Source organism: Schistocerca cancellata, chromosome 1, assembly GCF_023864275.1.
Source record: "Schistocerca cancellata isolate TAMUIC-IGC-003103 chromosome 1, iqSchCanc2.1, whole genome shotgun sequence".
NCBI lineage: Eukaryota > Metazoa > Arthropoda > Insecta > Orthoptera > Acrididae > Schistocerca > Schistocerca cancellata.
Window position 1 is genome coordinate 870,296,179 of NC_064626.1, and position 21,975 is coordinate 870,318,153.

At 38.4% G+C, this 21,975-nt stretch overlaps 1 protein-coding gene across 2 annotated transcripts in view; it reads left to right on the plus strand.

Moving 5' to 3' along the window:
• Positions 1-15,954: 15,954 nt before the first annotated feature.
• Positions 15,955-21,975, plus strand: part of LOC126189981 (F-box only protein 21-like) — a 104,507-nt gene continuing 98,486 nt past the window's right edge. For both annotated transcript variants that reach the window (XM_049930983.1, XM_049930984.1), the window contains exons 1-3: positions 15,955-16,212; positions 18,657-18,902; positions 19,177-19,342. In XM_049930983.1, coding sequence (XP_049786940.1) covers positions 16,043-16,212; positions 18,657-18,902; positions 19,177-19,342 — 582 coding nt within the window. In that variant the 5' untranslated portion in view covers positions 15,955-16,042. The remainder of the gene's footprint in view (positions 16,213-18,656; positions 18,903-19,176; positions 19,343-21,975) is intronic.

Here is a 21,975-nt window from a genome sequence, read left to right on the forward strand (position 1 = left end):
TATAAAAGGGAAGGACAATGTTGTGGCAGATGCTCTATCTCGTATGCCTAGGAGACAGGATAGTGAAGAATTTGAGGAACAGACTTTCAATTTCAAAGTAATGAATTTGTCACCGCATTTTGTGAGAAACAAATTTCAAAGTCATGTCACAATATGTCGCAGTTGCAAGAACAAGATCCTTATTGGAAATCTGTACGAGATGTTATCAGCCAAGGAGCTACGAATTATTCTGGTAGTCTATATACTTTACAATTTAATATACTATTTCTGTTGGAATTGTGTGAACAATATACTTCGTGTGTGACGGCGCAAAGTGCACAGTGTAAAATAGACCTCTTTGGCATTGTCTAACACTCTTTGTGTGCGCTAATTATTCTGTTGTGTTCGCTGTAAATTTTTTTTGTTCTTGGATGTGCAAATATAGTTACTAGTAAAATGTCCTTTTTTTCTCCTTAATACTTATCCAGCTGCGCAAATTCCAATAGGTTATGGGCCCAGGCTGCATTTGGAATAAGTATATCAATAAAATAGTAGGGAGAAAGTAATGGAAAAGTTCCAATTTACGCGAAGTGCGAGTTATCCTTACAAGACGATCGCAATTTTTTTCTGCATTATTTTTCGGTGTTCTTTACGGCAATAAAAAGCAAGTTACCGTTAAGAATGAGTGCGGCACAAATTCCACAGATTGAAAGACTTATAGGTAACGAAAATTACGCAACCTGGAAGTTCGCAGTAGAAGCGTATTTACGTTTAGACGACCTATGGGACGTGGTAGATGGGACAATGAAATCCACAGATCAGAATTATTCAAGTAAGGATAGGAAAGCAAAATCAAAATTGATATTACTGATTGATTCGGTGAATTATGTTCATGTTGAAAAAGCTGCTACAGCGAAAGAAGTCTGGGACAATTTACGAAGTGCATTCGAGGATGGTGGTCTTACGAGAAAAGTAGGATTATTACGCGAGTTAATTATCACTCGTGTGGACAAATGTAAGAGTGTAGATGAATACCTTAACAAAATAATAACCACGTCGAACCGACTGAGAAACATCAGATTCGAGATCGCTGACGAATGGATAGGAACATTGCTGTTGGCAGGACTGCCCGAAAAGTATGCACCTATGATTATGGGACTTGAAAGCTCGGGTATACCAATCACAGGCGACAGTGTTAAGGTGAAAATCCTGCAGGACGTAAAGAGTGCTCCAAGCTGTTGTACATTGGAGAAGGAAGGTGCGTCTGCTCCCTACTCGACAAACAAAAAGAAGAAATCGGTGAGGTGCTATAAATGTCAGAAGATAGGACATATTGCGTCTCAGTGCAAAGAAAAAGTAAGCCCAAGATCAGACACTCAGCAGAAGAGGTATGTTACTGATAGCCCAAAGAGAAAGACCAAAAACAAAGGTAAGGCACTCTCATGTTTTTATTCTTTTGGTGGGATGAGTAATCGTTATATGGAATGGATTTTAGACTCAGATGCATCTGTGCATATTGTTAAAGATAAATCACTTCTTTATGACATCAAAGATAAGACTCATATGGGAATATCTACTGATGATGGCAACAAGCTCCAGTGTCACCTGGCTGGGAAACTAGATCTACATGTAAGTGTAAATGGTGAATCAGATATGGTTACAGCACACAATGTTCATTATGTGAAAAATGTGGCGACTAACCTGCTGTCTGTAGGGGAAATTGTCAAGAAAGGAAATACAGTCACTTTTGACATGCAGGGTGCAAGAGTAATCAGTGAAAGTGGTGAGGTTATAGCTACAGCAAGTAACGAAAGGGGTATTTTTAAGTTGGATACCATTGACAGTAAACATAAAAATGTTAGTGATTCAGTATATTCAGCAGAAGGTTTTTTATGGCACCGGAGGCTTGGACATCTAAATAGAAAGAGTATGTCTATAATAAAGCATATGGTAAAGGGAATACAGAATTTTAGTGTGTCCAAGGATCCTTGTGAGACATGTATAAAGGGAAAACAAGCAAGGTTACCCTTCAAGACTAGTAAGGGTAAATCCACAGAAGTCTTACAGTTAATCCACACAGATGTATGTGGCCCGATGGAGTGTGAATCCATAGGTGGGAGTAATTATTTTCTTATGTTTATTGATAATTACTCACGATATACTCATGTTTATTTTCTTAGTTCTAAAGACCAAGTGAGAGATATCTTTGAGGAATATTGCAATATGGTTGAAAGGTGGACGGGAAAGAAGATCAAGATCATCAGGTCTGGTAATGGGAGAGAATATATTAACCAGAAATTGAAGAACCATCTGGCAGAAAAGGGAATCAGGCATCAAACTACCATAAGGTACAGCCCATCTCAAAATGGGGTTGCTGAGAGGGCTAATAGGACCATTGTTGAGAAAGCAAGGAGCATGATGACTGACGCTGAATTATCCAAAGATTTTTGGGCAGAGGCAGTGTCAACAGCTGTATGTTTGAACAATAGATCACCTACAAAAGCATTAAAGAATAGAACCCCTTATGAGATATGGATAGGAAAGAAACCTGATCCAAGCAATATAAGGGTTTTTGGGTGTGATGCAATGGCACATATTTCAAAACAGCTAAGAGGAAAATGGGATCCGAAAGCTAAAAAGTATATTTTTGTAGGCTATTGTGAGAATTCAAAGGGATACCGATTAATGTATCCTCTGACTAAAAAGATTGTCACAAGTAGAGATGTAATATTCTTTGAAAATAGAAAGGACTCAAAAGAGAGCAAAACCACTAAGTCAACTGCACCTAGTTCAGAAGGTGAAACCTTGTGTGAGGAAATAGGAAGTGAAGAAGAGGAAGACGACAGCCAAGGACAAATGGATACAATTTATGATGACAATGAGTTAGAGGATGAAAAAAATGAAGAAAACAATGTAAGGCGTTCTTCTCGTGTACCAAAACCGAAGGATTATCCAGATTTTTAGATGTATACAGCACAGTCTTTTAATGATGAGCCAAGAACAGCAGAAGAAGCAATGACTGGCCCAAACTCTCAAGAATGGAAAGAAGCGATGAAGAGAGAATTAGAATCTTTATATCAGAACGAAACCTTTGAATGGGTAGATATGCCAGGAGATAGGAAACCACTGCAGGCAAGATGGGTATTCAATTTGAAGAACCCTGAAATCTCATCACCAAAATACAAAGCAAGACTTGTGGTAAAAGGTTATTCACAAAGACAAGGGGTAGATTACGAAGAAACTTTTTCACCTGTAGTCAAGTATGCATCATTGAGATATCTTTTAGCCTTGGCAGTAAAACGAAATTTAATAATTCATCATATGGATGTTAAAACGGCATATTTAAATGGGAAATTGGAGGAAGAGATATATGTCATTCCACCAAGGGAAGCCATAAAAACCAGGTCAGAAAGTAAAAAGATTTGGCGTTTGAGAAAAAGTATTTATGGACTTAACAAAGTGGACGTTGCTGGAATCGATGTCTACATGAAACTCTAATAAATATGAATATGAAGCAATCCAAGGCAGATCCCAGCATTTACTATAAAGGGAGAAAAGAAGAAATAATAATAATGGCGATATGGGTGGACGATTTCTTTATCCTGACTGAAAGTGAAGGCCAAATGAGAATTTTCAAGAAACAGCTGCAAACCAAGTTTAAGGTGCATGATTTGGGAGAAGTCAAACGTTATTTAGGTATGCAGATTACTAAGGATGAAGAAAGACAAGAATTGAGCATAAGTCAATCATCATACATGGAAAAAATATTAAAGAAATTTGGCATGAGTGACTGCAAACCCATAAGTACTCCAATGGAAGTAGGAGTGAAGTTAAGTGTAAATGAGACTGATGTAAGATGTGACAAGAATGTTCCTTATTGAGAAGCAGTAGGGAGTCTGTTATATTTGTCTCAAACGTCACGACCCGACATTGCTTTTGTCACCAATGCAGTGAGCAGATATTGCAGAGACCCAAAGGAAAAGCACTGGAAAGCTGTAAAGACGATATTCCGATACCTAAGAGGAACCTCAAACTATGAGTTAAAATACCATAGAGATGGTAGCGCAAAATTAGAGGGATATAGCGATGCAGACTGGGGGAGTGAATTGGGAGACAGATACTCCACCACTGGCTGCTGTTTTAAATTAATGGGAGGCCTCACGTCATAGTCCCGTCAAAAGCAAAAAACTGTTGCATTGAGCACCGTAGAGGCCGAGTATATGGCACTATCTTACACCACACAGGAAGCATTATGGCTACAAACATTAATAAGTGAAATAGAACCCAATTTAATTGAGGAACCTACAACCATCTTCTGTGACAATAAGGGAGCCATAAACCTAGCTAAAAATGATGTTACTAGTGCTAGGACAAAGCATATTGATATATGGCACCATTTCATTTGGGACCACATAGAGCGACAGGAAATTGCCGTGGACTATCTGCGCACAGAAGACATGTTAGCTGACCTTCTGACCAAACCCTTGGAAAGGGAGAAGTTTGAGAAGATTGTGGGACTATTTGGTTTATCTTGTGGAAGCAACACACAAAATATAAGTTCAAGGGGGGGGGGGGTGTTGGAATTGTGTGAACAATATATTTCGTGTGTGACGGCGCAAAGCGCACTGTGTAAAATAGACCTCTTTGGCATTGTCTAATACTCTTTGTGTGCGCTAATTATTCTGTTGTGTTCGCTGTAAATTTTTTTTTCTTGAATGTGCAAATATAGTTATTAGTAAAATGTCATTTTTTTCTCTTTAATACTTATTCAGCTGCGCAGATTCCAATAATTTCGAGGAAAAACTCATGACGAACCATGGAAAGTATGCATTCCAAAGGAACACCTTGAATCTTTACTGTGGTATACACATCTGAAGTGGGAACAGTTTGGATCTTTAAAATGCAAAGCCAAGTTAGCCCAATATTGCTACCATCTGAACTTAGAAACGCTTGGCTAAATTAAATTACATTGGATTAATTATTCATTTCATAGACCCATAAAAGAGGGAATCCTCCTGGATGAGATTTGCCAGAAAACTAAACCCATCAACTATCGCCGAAAAAATTGAATTTCATCCAGTCATACCACCCCAACCTTTGACATTGATATCTTGTGATGAGAGTGGACCATGTCTTACTGCTCATGGAAGATTTAAGTATATTCTGGCATTCCACAATATTTTTTGAAGTATGTGAAATTGTATCTACATGTGCATCCTATGTTAAAGAAATTGGTCAATGATTTCAAAACAGAGGTTGGAATACCAAAGATGGTATTAACAGACAATGCTGCCTATTTCACTAGCAGAATTTGGAGAGAGACTACAAAGGAATACAATATTCTACATATACATCTACATCTACCTGATTACTCTGCTATTCACAATAACATGCCTGGCAGAGTGTTCAATGAACCACCTTCAAACTGTCTCTCTACCGTTCCACTCTCGAATGGCACACGGGAAAAACGAGCATTTAAATTTTTCTGTGTGAGCCCTGATTTCTCTTAATCGTGGTGATCATTTCTCCCTATGTAGGTGGGTGCCAACAGAATGTTATCATAATCGGAAGAGAAAACTGGTGATTGAAATTTCATGAGAAGATCTCATCGCAACGAAAAACGCCTTTGTTTTAATGATTGCCACTCCAATTCACTATCAGTCTGTGACACTATCTCCCCTTTTTCGCGATAATACAAAACGAGCTGACCTTCTTTGTACTTTTTTCGATGTCATCCGTCAGTCTCACCTGATGCAGATTCCACAGCATGTAGCAATACTCCAGAATAGGGCTGACAAGCGTGGTGTAAGCAGTCTCTTAAGTAGACCTGTTGCACCTTCTAAGTGTCTGCCAATAAATCACAGTCTTTGGTCTGCTCTACCCACAATATTATCTAAGAAACCAGGTGTTGAAGACAATGAAAGTATGATACAAAACATATGGAAATAATTATTTGAATTTCATGATGAACTGATAACCATTATGGTAAGGAATACAAATCTAATGAAGGTACAATGGTAGGAAGATGGAAGAACTATTGTCAGACATAAACATAGGACAATTATGTGACGGAAGAAACTTCAATACTGGATGACAATGTATACAACAGAAAAAAGGCACCAAAACAAGCACAGGTGAACAATACCCACAGTATTTATGATGAAGACGCAAATCTGCACAATAAGGGGAAAACGCATAAGCAAATCTGTAGCACACTTTTATAACAATAAGCCAGCACTTGACGGTTAATGAATGAAACATTTTAAACACAGGAATATATTACGATACACATACCAACGAGATTATTCCTAACCTGCAGTAAGCAGCTTCAAGCCGTGAAACAGACAAGAAATGCTGTAATCCAAATTCCAAGGAAATAATCTTTATTAAAACAATTATGAAAGACATTCGCCAAATAACAGGAAGAATTTCGCATTCACTTCGTTTTCTTGTTGACAAAACAATTTTAGGAAAAGACACAGCACTTTCTCCAGAGAGAATCGCAAGACATGCGGTGGAGAAGCAGAGATGATGTTACCAGCTGATATGTCATGCAACCCAACAATGTACACGGTTCAGCCATCCTAAGAAAGAAGACGACCGAGCCGACTATATGTGTGTATACAGATCGGTGGAGGTCACAGTTGTATCCATTTTCTATCAGAACTGGCTGCAATCCCTGCCTTTTGCAGCCAGTTGAAAGGGTTCAAATGGCTCTAAGCACTATGGGACTTAACTTCTGAGGTCATCAGTCCGATATACTTAGAACTACCTCACACGCATCTATGCCCGAGGCAGGATTAGAACCTGCTACCATTGCAGCCACGTGTTCCGGACTGAAGCGCCTAGAACCACTCGACCTCGGCTGCCGGGAGTTGAAAGGGCTTCTCACCAAATAGTGAATAGCTGTGTGTGTGTTGTGTAGTAAATGTGAAGTGCATTGTGTCAGAAAGCGAAATTCGAAGAGATTGATTGACTTTTGAAGACTCATTTAAATGTTTCTGTTAGGCCCCCATTTACAATTATTATTTAAATTTAAATTCAAATTTACAATTATTATTTAAAATTTGATGTAAAGTATATGTTACAACTTGTGGTACGAATCTTGGGATGGCTGAACTAAGGTATAACAGCACAGTACACAACCCTAGTACACTCCAGTGAATCCTGTAACGTCTTCGATCTTGTCGCGACATTACAAAATGGGTGGGGGGGAGGGTGAGAAGGCAGTTTAGCAATGCAAGGGGCACCAAATTTGTTATAAAAGTCAGTAAATTACTCAAAGGACATTATTTTTCAGTACAGGTATTTCGTTCATTCCAACCAAGTGTCGATTCGTTATGTCATCGTTCAGACACTAGTTGACTAAAAATAATAATTTCTCTCAGGCAATAAAATTTTATTGATTATGAAATTAAGTTCTTGATGTTTATTCATAATTGGAAATATTTAATTAGTAATTACATGCCATAATTTATTTGTGTACTATAAAGTGTTTTGAATTTTGTATGCAAAAAAAGTGTCAATTTATGTGTGGCTTTTCCTCTGAGACAAGTCATCACTTATAGTGCTAAAAGTGCACATGTACAGTTCGCTGACCTATGTGGTGAATTTTACTTGTGATCTTGACCCGAATGGAGAGTAAATTCAGTTTCATTTAATCTATACATGAGATAAACACATCATGTTATATCAAAAGAGTCGTTCAGCCCATTAGGAAAAACTGAAACATGCCTGCTCAATTTGAAATACGTTACACACCAGTGGGTGATCGAGCTGTCCAGTAAAGCGCGTACAATAATTGCAAATGCGTTTGGACTTAATGCACGAAGTTGGAAATTAATTTGAGACAAGTGCTGATTTTGACAAAAATTGAACCAGAAGTTTATTCAAAATATCGGGGTCCAGTTTGAACTGAGACATGTATCACCTTGTTGATTACGTTGCCTACCACCACTGTACAGCAGCTTAATTAATTCATTAGAACGATTTGCGACGTAGTAAGGCCCATTACACACACAAAGTGTTACACGAAGTTTGCCTACCGCATGAAAGTATGAGACTGTTTTTCTTCCACGTACATGCCAATAGACTGGCAGTTTCAAACGCTAAATTATTAACTGTTGTGTAACTTCATCGATTGTCCCACATCACTACGGAACTTGTTGTATCGAGTCTCTTCACAAGAGATCTCAAGAAGCTGGGATAAACAGGAAGAAGAAACAGCCTTAGAAGAAGTATAGCAGGTAACAGCTGTAGACGACGTTAGCGACTAGAAACGTAAACAGCTGTGGTCCTTTATGTTATGTGCTTTATTTCTATGTGCGGTGAGTTTGTTTTGCGCTGCAGAATGTCTGAAGCTTGTGTGGCTGCTAAACGGGAAGTTCAGCGATCTACACATATTTCGTGTGGTCAGACACGTGAGTTTGTGTGCTTGGTGAGGGCAATATTTCGAAAACGAGAGAGAGAATGGTGTAGCTCTATTGCATTTAACAAAGGTAGTCGAAAGAACTGCAGACACCTTGGAGATACACAAAAATACTGTCGTCAAAATTTGTAAGGAGGAATACTGTGCAGAAAGGGAAGAGCCTGGTTCGTCGAAACTGCGGACAGCCGGAAAGAAGAGGAGGACAGAACCACATGTAACAAACTTTTGCTCTTTTCAATAAAATGCTGTACATATATATATTATTACGAAAGAAAAGAGCATCCAACTATAAAAATCTGTGAGTTACTCTTCGTGAGGCAGAGTTATTCAAAAGCAGCAAAACATGTTTTTAACGGTTGTCAGAGCCCTTCCTTTTCAGTACAAAAATATTAATGGACCGAAAATTATAATGGAAAGAAGTGACATCGTAGTTTGACGGTGCCGATTTTTAAGAAATATCATTAAAGTGCCATTTGAAGACATTGCGTGGCTCGACGAAACCTTGATAAACTCTGGTCATTCAGCAGAAAAGACTGGACAGATGATAGCATATGTGGAAGATCTGCTGTCCCAGTGAAAGGGCGCAGGAATTATTGTCTTGCATGCTGGAACTTCATCTGGTTTCGTACCTGTCTCCTTGTTTACAAATCGAGGAAAACAAACGACTACAATGAGGAGATGAATCACGATAGTTTTCTGGAAAACTTAAATCGGATATCTGTCACTGTAATGGATAATGCCCCGTACCATTCAGTTACAAAAGAAAAAGTTCCAGCGATGGCAACGAAAAACTCCGACGTTGTTGAGCGGTTGAAACGCCACAATGTGAAAATTCAGTACGATTTATGTAAGGTGGAGCTCATGGAAATAGTAGAGAAAAATAAGCCACAGTTTCGACAGTATGTTGTGGACGAGCTAGCTAAAGCACATGGCCACAGGGCTCTTGGGCTTCCTCCATACCACGCATCTTTAACGCCATCGAAATGATTTGGACACATATTAATAAATTACATGGCAACAAATATCGAAAGTTTCACTGACACAAAAATTCAAAGACTGTTAGAGGAAGCAGTGCCACAAATAACGCCAGAGAAGTGAAGAAATATGCGCCACACAGAAACAGTTGTTAAAAAAGCATGGAAAAGTGAAGCGAATGTCGAGAGTAATATGAAGATATAATTATATCTTTGGACAGTTGCAATGGCTCGTCCAGATAACGACAGGGTTGAGTGAGAAAGTGATTCTAAACTAAGAGGCATTTATCCTTTGCCTTAGCTAGTCTTTATTTTTGTGTTTGTATTCCGTAGTTTTGACTGAATGGTGTGTACAGCAGTTGCACAATAAATCTCATCTAATTATTAAGGAGTACTCCTCTGCACAAACATACACACTACAGTGATTAGTAAGTACTCAAGCAGTTTATATTATTTTATTGTTGTTAGTTACTCTATTACATGAACGATTCAGATCCAGATCGAATACGATAATTGAATGTGATTCATTCTGATTATTCCACACTCAACTGTGCTTCAGTGTCAATCACTTTGTTATTCTGATCTGGATATAGAGACCTCTGCGAGAAATCATGATGTTCATATCCCATTCCATTCTGTTAACAGCCTATAGGAACGCTGCCATTTGATATGCAGTATGGACTGTGTTGATGTTCTATTCTTGTAATCAGTCGCAGTACATGAAGGTCCATTATAAGCCTGTTTGCACAGAGTTTATTGAAATGCCAGGTAGTTATAATTAAACTTCCCATATTTAACACTTTATAACATGGAAACTAATTACTGTATGAGTACCAAACTTGGTAACATTAATGTCCAGATTATGGGATGCATGATTTCCATGTGTCACAGTTCCATCATCCAGTTCCAACTATGGCCACCAGTTGCCATGATCAGTAATCGTGATTCACAGTCTCATTCAACTGACCAGTTGCATCTCACTTGTTGATATGTCAATATGAGCTTGGACAATAGGAGCAGGGTATTATTGGTGGAAGTCTGTTATCAAAACAACAGTAATGCTGCAGCTGGGCTTCAAGAACATCACTGGCTGAAAGGATTATGGAAGAGTCCTCTTTCTCCACCTGCTGTGTGGTGCATGGTGAGGAACTTCGAATCAACTGGAGAAGTGGTCTCGCTCCAGGAAGCACCACAGGTGGTTGATGAAATCGCTGTTGCTATGGCAGACAACGCTGTGCGCAGTCAGGCAGTGTGCATGCTGTGTCACGACAGTTGAACATCCTGTAGTCCACTGTATGGAAGATACTTCGAACCATTCTCAAATGGTATCTGTACAAGTTCCACATTGTACAGCAGCTCGCACCACAGTACGCGTATTGACTTCGCTCTCCACTTTCTCACAAGGCTTGAAGTTGACAAGCGCTGGTCCTAGACCATCCTATGGACAGAGGAAGCTCATTTTTCTCTGATGGGTGAGGTGAACACAGAATTGCTGTGGGGCTCTTCACTTCCAGTAAAGGTGCTTAAAGTTTCTCTGTATGGTGAATGTACCACTGTATGGTGTAGCTTCACTGCTACGTTCATCATTGGCCCATTGTTTTTTGAGCAGGTTGACGCTCAGTTACCAATGATGTGCAATGTGACTGGTCAGCGTTACTGTGATATACTGCACCAGCATGTCACACTCGTACTACAGGAGAGACATTGAACTCAGCAGTTTTCATGTAAGATGGGGCCCCACCATACATCGCTCATGCAGTTCACCTGCTTCTCCAAAACACATTTGGAAATGATCGTATTATCAGCCGATTGTTTCCAAATGATTGGCCAGCACAATCAACTGATCTCATTCCCTGTGATTTCTGGTTGTGGGGCTACCTGAAGGACAAGGTTTACCAGGGGAACGTTCACACATATGCTAATCTCAAGTGCAGCATATCAAGAGAGGTAGCCAGCGTAAATATGGATATGATTTGTTCTGTTGTGTAGAAGGCAATCCTGCCTATTCAGACTCTTCTGGACACTGATGGGCGCCATTTGAGCTCGTTTTGTAGCAGTAATGGTACTGGTATGTAATGGTATGATGTACTGTAGTAACACATTAAAAGTGTTTCAATTGAATTGATTCTGCATTATTTCTCTTCCCCATGTCCTTGACATTAGTGCTATCAAGTTTGGTCCTCATATGGTAATTAGAGTCCACGTTATAATGTGATAAATAGGGAAAGTTCAATTATAACTACCCAGTATGAAATAGTTTACACTCAATGGTGGATGACGATAATACACACAGAGTGTAAAAAAAAGCACCTGACAAATGTAAGTTAACACAAACCAAAAGAACATTAACGTTGTATCATTAACACCCTCTCTCAATGTTAATTATCGGTGTTACAAAAACAAAATTACAAACTTTAAGCAAGTCCTAACAAGGCTCTAAATTTGTCAGATTTTACTCTTTGTAGTGACTATGTCAGAACATCAACTTGTTGCTCATTTGTGCTAAAGTGCTTTTACTGAACTTTCATAGCAAAATCTTTCCCAATCACAAGTAAAATTTTGACTTCTATATGCTTTAGTTTATGATGGAACTGTGGGTTCTTGCAAACGTTTGTTACTGGCATATTGTCTTCATAAAGTACAATAGCTATTTGACTGTCAGAAAGACTACAATACAAATTACTCGCTAGTTGCCATGCTTAAGGCTACAAATTTTTATTCAGTTAATGACAGTAGCACTGTGGGTTTCTTCTTAGATAACCATGAAACGCTACAATCCAAAGCTTTGGAAAGATAACCATTTGTGGACTTTCTATTTACTCTGCTACCAGCCCAGTCACAGTCAACGTAACCAATTGTGGGATTGGTACAATTTTTCTCCCAAGCATATAACAGACTAAGTCTTAGGGTTCCCTTAACATAACACATGTTTTGAACGTTTTCATAAATCCAGACTTGCACATGATTGGCACCTGCTTAAAATACTTGTTGCTGCACAAATATCTGGCTGGAACCTAACATGGCATACATCGGTGCAATATTAATTTTTACATCTTTTCTCGACGTCTTCATTTTCGGATTTTTCTCCTTTTAACACACTGTGATCAAAATTTTCCTCTATAAGAGTTAAAACGGAGTTACATTCAAATATATCAAACACATTCAACACTTTTTCAAGACAGATAATTTGAAAAATATTAATAGTACCCTCCTGTAATTTCTGAACAATATTCATGCCCAAATATTTCCTAATCAGACTTAAATCTTTCATTTTAAAGTGTTCACTTGAATTATCAGTTTCAGTCCGGGAATTTGAAGCTGTCAGCAGGTCAGCAGGTCATCAGAGTAAACAAATAGGTATTTTCTATGACTATTTTCTATCTTTATATACAAGCAATACTCAAAATCAATTCTTACCAATCCTGAGGCAGTAATAACTGTGTTGGATTTAACATCCTAGTTTTAGGTGAGTCCAGAACCTTTCTAAGTTCACAAAATTTACCATTCATGCTACTGAAACACCCAGTAGGTAATTCGGCATAAATGTCTTCGCTTATCTCTCCATAGAAAAAAGCATATAGGTGCTAAAGTTATCCTCAATACAAAAAAAAATCGAAAAAAGACTGAGAAATCTCACTGAAGTTAATTTTGATACTGGTTGTATATTTCTGAATAAGTCAATCTTTGATGGAAACTATTAGCTATAAGATGAGCTTTATAAGAAACAACATTTCGTTTCTCAACTCTTTTTTGCCTAAAACCCCACTTTGTGTCAGTAACATTACAATCATTTGGCTTCAATGTATGATCCCACATATTATTTTCTTCCATATTATTTTCCCTTGCTATCTCATCTTTCCCATTTTCATCATCACTATGAGACATCACTTCAATGTAGGTGTTGCGGTCATCACCTTTCACTGCAATACACAGGTCCAACTCTTTATCCTCTAAGTAATATTTTCAAATCTTCCAAGTGCAATTCTCTGGCATAAAATACTTCAAATGAAGTTTTACCTCTGACACGACTTGGACCAGTTCACTATATACCTATGTCAGAGTTCATAAACTCTAGACTATTATCACTCCTTACATGCTTAATATTCAGATTGGTTTCTCTCTGAGCTTTTCCAGTAAAGTTCTTGTTCAAAGCTTTAACTTCATCCTTCTGTTTCTTAAAGAATACTTTGAGGTAAACTGCGTGGTCATCCTTCAAATGCCATAAGTATCTCACTTCTCCAGGCGAATGCATCTCCATCAGTCCATAGACTTCTGGATGAACCATTTCAAGTGGAGCATTACCACTGGACGAAAGGCAAGCCATGTTGTTTACCCACCAAACACTCTTAACAAGTGACAAAGTCGATAACGAAGTCCATTCCCATACATGGCAAGAAGTCCCTCATATGTATAATGCTCTGAGGGCACAATTCTTTTTTATGCCAAACATTCAAGTTTTCAACATGTTTACACAAATTCACCAGACCACTATCAATATTGACCAATGGAAGCTCATTATTGTCAACCACAGAGTGTGCGTAACAGCACACGTGAGAGTAACCATTGACGGTTATGATTGTATTTCAGTTAGGGAAAACAACCTCGATACGTTGTATTGACCTATTTGGATGATGGTGAACTTCACTGTTCAAGAATTCACGTTGTTCCTTGTTTGAAACTAAACACATACTTTTGTCCAACGCAGTACCTGCTTAAACAGATTGAATTTCAGTTCAGGCACAAAAAGCACTCCACTAAGCACTGTTGCCCCGTTCCATGGATACAGTTTCACAGTACCATGCCAAATTTTACCACCAAGTTTACTGTTACCCACAGTCACTTTCATTGATCTTTGCACACTGTCAGGTTTCTTAACCAGTTCTCTCTTACTGCATTTATGCTCTCTAGCTCCTGTATCAATGAACCAATAATCTTCTAGGTTAACTCCTTGACTCACACGAAAAAGGCATTTATATCCTGAGCCTTTTTTGCCTTCCTTGGACTTCAACAACCTGCAATATGACTTCAAATGGCCTCTTTGCTTACAATAATTGTAGCTTCCCTTTTCTCTCTTCGCTGTATTTTTGCAATCCTTTACAAATTGGTGCTCCTTGCCACAAACATAACAGGTAATTTTTTTCTGCCTGCTTACACTGTCCAAAGCTGCCTCCTGCCGATCAGACATTGTTTCTCTCTTCTTCAATAAGCAATCTTGAACTTAATTCGTTAAGTGTGTGCTTCTCAAAGGGGACAGACTCCCATGCTGAAGAGAAATATTGATATCTCTCTGGCAATGACATCAACGACTTGGTTATTAAACTTCCTGGCAGATTAAAACTGTGTGCCGGACCGAGACTTGAACTCGGGACCTTTGCGCCTTTCGCGGGCAAGTGCTCTCCACTATAGAGTGAAAATTTCATTCTAGAAACAACCCCCAGGCTGTGGCTAAGCCATGTCCCCGCAATATCCTTTCTTTCATTAGTGCTAGTTCTGCAAGGTTCGCAGGAGAGTTTCTGTAAAGTTTGGAAGGTAGGAGACGAGGTACTGGCGGAATTAAAGCTGTGAGGATGGGGCGTGAGTCGTGTTGGGTAGCTCAGTTGATAGAGCACTTGTCCGCGAAAGGCAAAGGTCCTGAGTTCGAGTCTCGGTCCGGCACACAGTTTTAATCTGCCAGGAAGTTTCATATCAGCGCACACTCCGCTGTAGAGTGAAAATTTCATTCTAACTTGGTTATTATTATTTTCTCTGAAACCCCTGCTTTAATTTGGTGTTGATTTCTCATATTTTCGGCATAACTGCAACCACCGAGTTAGCGCTTGGGGCAAGAAAATCATTTAATGAAGTAGGTGGATGCTCACGGCTGACTCTTTCTCATACTTTTTTTTAGTTTAGTCCACATGCCAGTGATGTCGTATATGAAATTATATGAGTGAGTGGCGCTACCTTCATCTGCATCACAATAAGAACCTTGCCTTTACGTCTTTATGCAGTAATGTTTTCTCCTCGCATTCTTTCTGTTTCGGAGGCTTAATAGCTGTCATTGATAGTATCTAGAAGGTTTTTTCCTCTGAATGTTACTTCCATTTGGAATTTTCATACAACCCAATTGTCCCTTCCAGACAACTTCAAATACTTACGCGTTAATTGTTCCACTGTGTCATGCCAACACTATGGCGGTAAAGTCAAATTTGCTGTTACTAGCGGTATCACCAAAAAACTCAGCCACTACACTACACTTATTCACCTGCGCCTATAACCTGTAATCAGGTGCAGTAAATGAAGCTCTATTGTAAGTCTGTTCGTACAGACTCACTCAAAAGTGTAATATGTAACTCAATGGCAGACGACAATAATACATACAGAGGGGAAAGAAAATTAAAGAACACTAACATTGTGCCACTGACACTTACGTCATGTGTAAATCACCTCTAGCGTTTCTGTAAGCTCGCAACATACAATCTGCTGGGGTTCATGTATGCCTGCACGAAGTACTTCAGAGGATGCATGTGCAACTTTTCGTTGTCTGTGGGGTTACTGCTTCTTAGCCGGATTTAATAAGAGTTACTATGAAATCTTCTTTTGAAGTTCTTTGGTAGGCAGCTTTGACAGGGCGATTGAGAAGGGTAAATATTGGGAAGATGAATGGTTGAAGTCAGTTGACATGGATGGTGCTTTGTCTATAACTTATTTACCCAATGAGATAATAGAACATATCCTAGAAAGTGAATGTTTAACGGCGAAAGATTTATGCAACTTTGAAGCAACATGTACCAAATTCAGAAACCTACTCATCAACAACAATAAGCTGTGGAAAATCAAGTTTCATCAATCGTGAGTACATCGCTTCGGACTGTAATAGATACCATTTTTGGTAATAAAACTCAAATATTTAGTGAAGCAAAATATACTGTCATTCAATTTAGAAACACGGGTGCTGATTTTCAGTCCTTAAATTAGAACAGGTCTTATTTAAATAGTGTTAAAAGATCTATTTTTGTACTCGATTCACAATATTTTTGTTTTCCTGTCCGTTGTGTAACGAGTAAGTCAAGGAATGATTATATTATTTTCCCCACTTAGTGCAGTATGTTTACGTGTTAATATGATTGAATGTGAGTGCAACAATTGTACATTTAGTGATTTTGTAGTTTTGGCACACAGAATGTGTTTAACGGAGACGTATGTCGTGATGTTAATGTATTGTTTGATGCAATAATGAATAATGCAGCAATTTTTAGTAAAAGCGTTTTCATCATTCGCTGGAATTTAGACGCGCAGAATAATTTGTATTGCAGAAATCAGTGATACACGTCGTATAGTGGAAGCAGCTAAACTATACGGAAGAGAACTAAAAATGACACCATTCCATCATTTTAGTCACCAAATGGCCACACTGAAGTTGAAGAATCGACAGTGTTTTGAATAGTTTGATAAAGTTTTCTTTGGGCTGAACGGGGCTTGTAATTTTATCGTAGTGTTCCCACGCATCCTCCTAGTAACATTTAAATTTTATAAGAATGTGTGGTCACAAATGACAAGCAAAAATTATTTATTTAATGTAGTTTTACCAGCGAAATTCCACTCAATTATCATTCTTGCACAAATTTTAGAATTTACAAAGACCTCTAGGAAATCGAATATAATCTGCACCATCACAGTTTATTTTGTGATATTAACATTGTCTTTTTGCTTTGTAGAACTTAGAACACTTTCAGAAATCAAAAGTTCAGCTGATCTGGGATATCGGCTTCGTTCTATGGTGTTACTCCATTACAGTGTGTGATGTCGTAGATGTGCAAACAGGAAGAGAACAGAACAGTGACAAATTTTTGGCATCCTTTATTTTTTGCGATATATATTTTGATAGCTGGCAGATTTCTAGTGTAGCCAGAGGACTAGGCGAAGTGGTATCAAAGGCTTCAGTTAAAATAACTTCAAGCTATCAGACTGTTTAGGAGAGTTCGAAGTCTGCCCTGAAGAATAAGTTAAGGAATAATGTGACAGCACTTGTTGGAGAAGAAAATTTGATCTTGCCAAGCTATACAGCTTGTAATTCAACTCAAGTACTGTCGGATCATCACTGAACTACGTCAGATGATGATGTTACTGTTCTGTTTGAGTACTTTAGGATTATCACTGTCATATCACAGTCCAAACACTAGATGATTTGCTCATATGATTGCTATTGTTGAATGTCTTGAAACAGCAACTGGAAGAACCTATCAATTTTTGGAATAACTCCAGTAAATGTGTTGTGCCATACTGAAATATAATTGGTGTAGATGCAGTCAGGTCTGCAGAAAGGAGAACTAGGTGTCATAGAACATAATCTAATGAAAGAGGTAAATATCATACTTATTCGAATTGCAGGATTTGTTATAACCTTCAGTATGACAAAGAAGCATAAGTATCTTAAGGCAGATTTTATTCGGATAATGACAAGACCTTTCATCCAGTAGATAAGATGCGATTGGGATGTGAATCCTCCATTTGATAAGATTCTGAGAGTGCTGAACCCAGCGGTTAGCTTGGCGTTGAACTGTTACATTACCTGAAAATAGGTAAGTGAGCAACAGCTTTTGTTATGTGAGGCTACAACAGGCTGTGGCATAACTCCATCCAGCTGCATCCATATTGAGTGTATTTCGCTGGTTTAAATGGAAACCAGTCTGCCATTTCAGATAATAGTAGAATGAGTGTAGTGTATATTTTTAATATTTATTTTGATCGTACTTCTCCTTAAAATAGAAAGTGAGCAGAGTTTTAACTGTTAGTGATTGGTTGATACCATATTTTGCTTGAGCACTCAACAATGTACTCCTGCATATTTAAGATTCAAGAAACCCCAAATGTGAAACCACATTCCTAATAAAGTCTATGGCACTTGATGTGAAGAAATTTTTGGGTCTGCGCATTTGTTAATCTTGAGCTCTCATAGTGATTGTTCTGAATTTTGGGATAGGTTGTAAATTTATGAAACTAACATTTTTATATATTTCACCATTAAAACATAACATTTAAATATTTTAACTGTATTCATCCAAAATTATTACCTAAGTACTGATGCTAATTTAAGCTCTCTAATTATGCATTTGAACTGATAATATGGTAGCTTGTATTCAGTGATGTTACATTGTTGTCAATATTACTTTCTTCAATGGTAAAAAACATAAGATTGTAGGATTAAATTATATTTAATGGTATCTGTGAAATTTTATAATGCCTGGTTCTTGTGAATCTTGTGTGTAATTAGTGGTATGTGTGTCTGTGTGAAGGTGGCCACGACTTGTCTGCAATTCGAAAAGGCACTATGTTGCTGATTGGAGAGCGGAGTTCAAAACCAGACTCCACTTTGGGTGGAAGGTTAGACAACTGTTATCACAAATGTCTGCAAAGTTTTACAAAAAGGAGGACATTTCTCATGCACAGCTGTCAGATTTTTGGGCTTTGCTGGAACATCATCCACATGCTTATCCTTTCATGATCAGTGAACTGATGCTGATACTATATGACCATAGTGTGTAAGTAGAAAAACATTTCTGTAGCTAATGTAGCTTTAGTAAATTATTGCCATGGTTGATTTATATCATTGTATGCACTATACATAAATGAATTTAAAGTAACGAAAGAAATTGTGCTTTGGAGTTATTGTGCTTGATATTATACGATGGCCTTGCATATTTCCCACTGATAAGTAACTTTCGTATGAGTGACAGAACACACTAAATTAAAAAACAGCCATCATAGACATCTTGCAGTTATCGTAAGTTACCGTGTACTGAATTTCTATTACAGTAGCACAGATCTGACTTTGAAGTACTATGCTGAGAAAGTTACTCGCTTGGTACGCCAAGCACATTTGACTAAGAAGTGGAAGAATTTCATTGCATTACCACCTGAGCGCCAGATTCTGGAGCGTGGGGCGACAATGGTAGCACAATGGTGTCAACCTCTTATAGAGGTCAGTAGTTGAGTTCTTCATTTAATAATATAAATTAACTCGGATATTATTGTGTGAACAGAGGTGGACACAAATGTCTGAACTAATATAAATTTCTGGGAGATGCATTAATTTCCCTAGTTTCTTACTAAGAACAGATGAGCCCTGCAACTGTCAAAACTATATAGAGTTGCACTGACCTAACTTAAAATTGCAGTACCACCCATCGGCTTTGACATGTGGCATCATCTGTCTGGCAGACACATCTGTTTTGAGCTTGTACAACCTGGCAATCATGACATCATTCGTTACACATGTGAACATACACAAATAATGCGAAAAATGTTTAATAGCAGAAATAACATGGAACTAATGGGACAACTATGGGAATTAAGAGGTTTAGACATACTAAATGTATGAGAATCCTTGTAATGGAGGTATACTGAAACAAGTAATACAAAAATTGAGATGAAATCCTCAACAGAAAAAAAAAACTGAATATTGTGAACTTCAACTAAGAAACCCGCCCCCCTCTTGTCCACCCTCCTCGCAGCCTCACACAGATCACTAAAGGAAACAAACCAACAACTGTTCATTAAATCCGTATCCAGCTAACCCTAGCCTCATAAATACCAACCACTGGCCTACCAATTAACATCTGTCCCCAACACAATATCCAAATGAAAATATAATAAATAAAAAAATTAACAGTTATAATATTTTTGGCAGGGGGGGGGGGGGGGGAAGAAAAACACAATCCAAACAAAACACACTTGCATAATAATTCTGCCCCATGTACATGTTCTACTACATTAAAGATGCAGCACCTTTTCTCAATGTCATTACTTCACCGTGCCGTTGAAACTTAAAAACATTCTGCCGTACCATACAAATGCAGAAAATTGCCATATTGTTGCCCATAGCAACATAAAAATTATAAATTGTGAATTTCATCATAACATCCATAACTAGTAACATAGGAAAAGCAAACAATTAAATTTCCAACTAATAACCACACAGTGAACTTAACAGTTCTGAAACTAAAAACAAATGAGTAGCCAATAACTAATGACATGAAAGTAACTCTCTGAATAAACCAACAAAAACAAACTTCCAGAACACAGTAATAGACAGTACTAAGTCAATGTTTCACTAACATTATTCACTTAAAATTTTGAAACATAGACATTCAAATCTAGTGTGGGCCACAGATAAAATGTCATATCCAAACATGATGCATTTGAATTTGCCACACAAACATGTAGTCATGTAACAAATCATAGCTAAGTCGTGCATCAAAGCCGATGGAGGGTACTGCGAACTTAGGTTGACCCGTTGCTTCTCTCTTGCTATTCATATTTCTTAATCAAAAGTCCTTATAAAAAAGTTTATTATGTGATTGGTAGAAATACTTGTACGTTGTTACCTGATGTGTGCATGTTCAATTTGTCTTGAAGATTCTCTCTCTCTCTCTCTCTCTCTCTCTCTCTCTCTCTCTCTCTCTCTCTCTCTCTCTCTCTCTCTCTCTCTAATAGCTTAATTGGACAAGACTAAGAACTTCAGAAAGTATAGCAGCCCAATTTTTTAGCAATCCGCTTGAATTCTTTTATTAAGTTCAAAGAAAGCCACTACAATGCTAAAAATGTTGTAATCGTGTTGAATTAGAAACATCTGATGCTTACAAGATTTACATTCATGTTCTTTGGTCCAAAATTGTGTCCATTAGTCAGGAAAACGCATTTTCAATAACTTGTCACAGCCATAAAAAGTTAAAATACTTGTAAAGCTCAATTTAAGAGAAGCCTCAAAGATTTAAGGATTTGTCAGTGGCCATCTACTCATACTCCATTAACAAGTGTTGACCTCCCCATCATCAGTACCTCTGTCCACATAAAGCATTACCAACCACTAGCAAATCGCCACTTGGCCAGATGCGATCCACCTCATACCAAGAAGTCCCTTCCATATGGCCTAGCCACCCGTGGTTCTTGCGTCTAGGGTGATACAGGCCTCTCCATAAATGCAAAGGGTTTTGTGAAGGCATTCACAGACCAAAATTTCCCTCCCAATCTTGTCCAGAAACAGACCTCCTATGCCACATCTCTCCAGTCACTGTCTTCCACACACCCACTGTCTGTCCACAAAGGAGCACTCCTCTCATGACCCAGTACCATCCAGGCTGGGAGCAATTGTATCGCATTCTCCCCCAGGGTTTTGACTACATGTCACTGTGCCCTGGAATGTGAAATATCCTCTACACTATCCTTACCTCCATTCTCAGAGTGGTATTCTATCACTCACCAAACCTACGCAATATTCTTTACTGTCCCTACTCTGCCTCGGCTTCCAACCCGATGATTTATGGCTCATATCTGTGCACTAGACCTAAATGCAAGACCTGTCCCTTACATATTCACACTGCCAACAACTCCAATCCTGTCACAGGCATGTCTTGCCCATGAGAGGCAGGGACACCTGTGAAAGCAACCATGTGATTGACCAGCTAAGCTGCAACTGCTGTCTCCTTCTTCATTGGCATGACAACTAACAAGCTCTGTCTGCATGAATGCCCACAGACAAACTGTGGCCCAGAGACAGCTGAACTATCTGTTGCTGAACATGCTGCCAATGTTATATGCTTCACTTTGACTGAT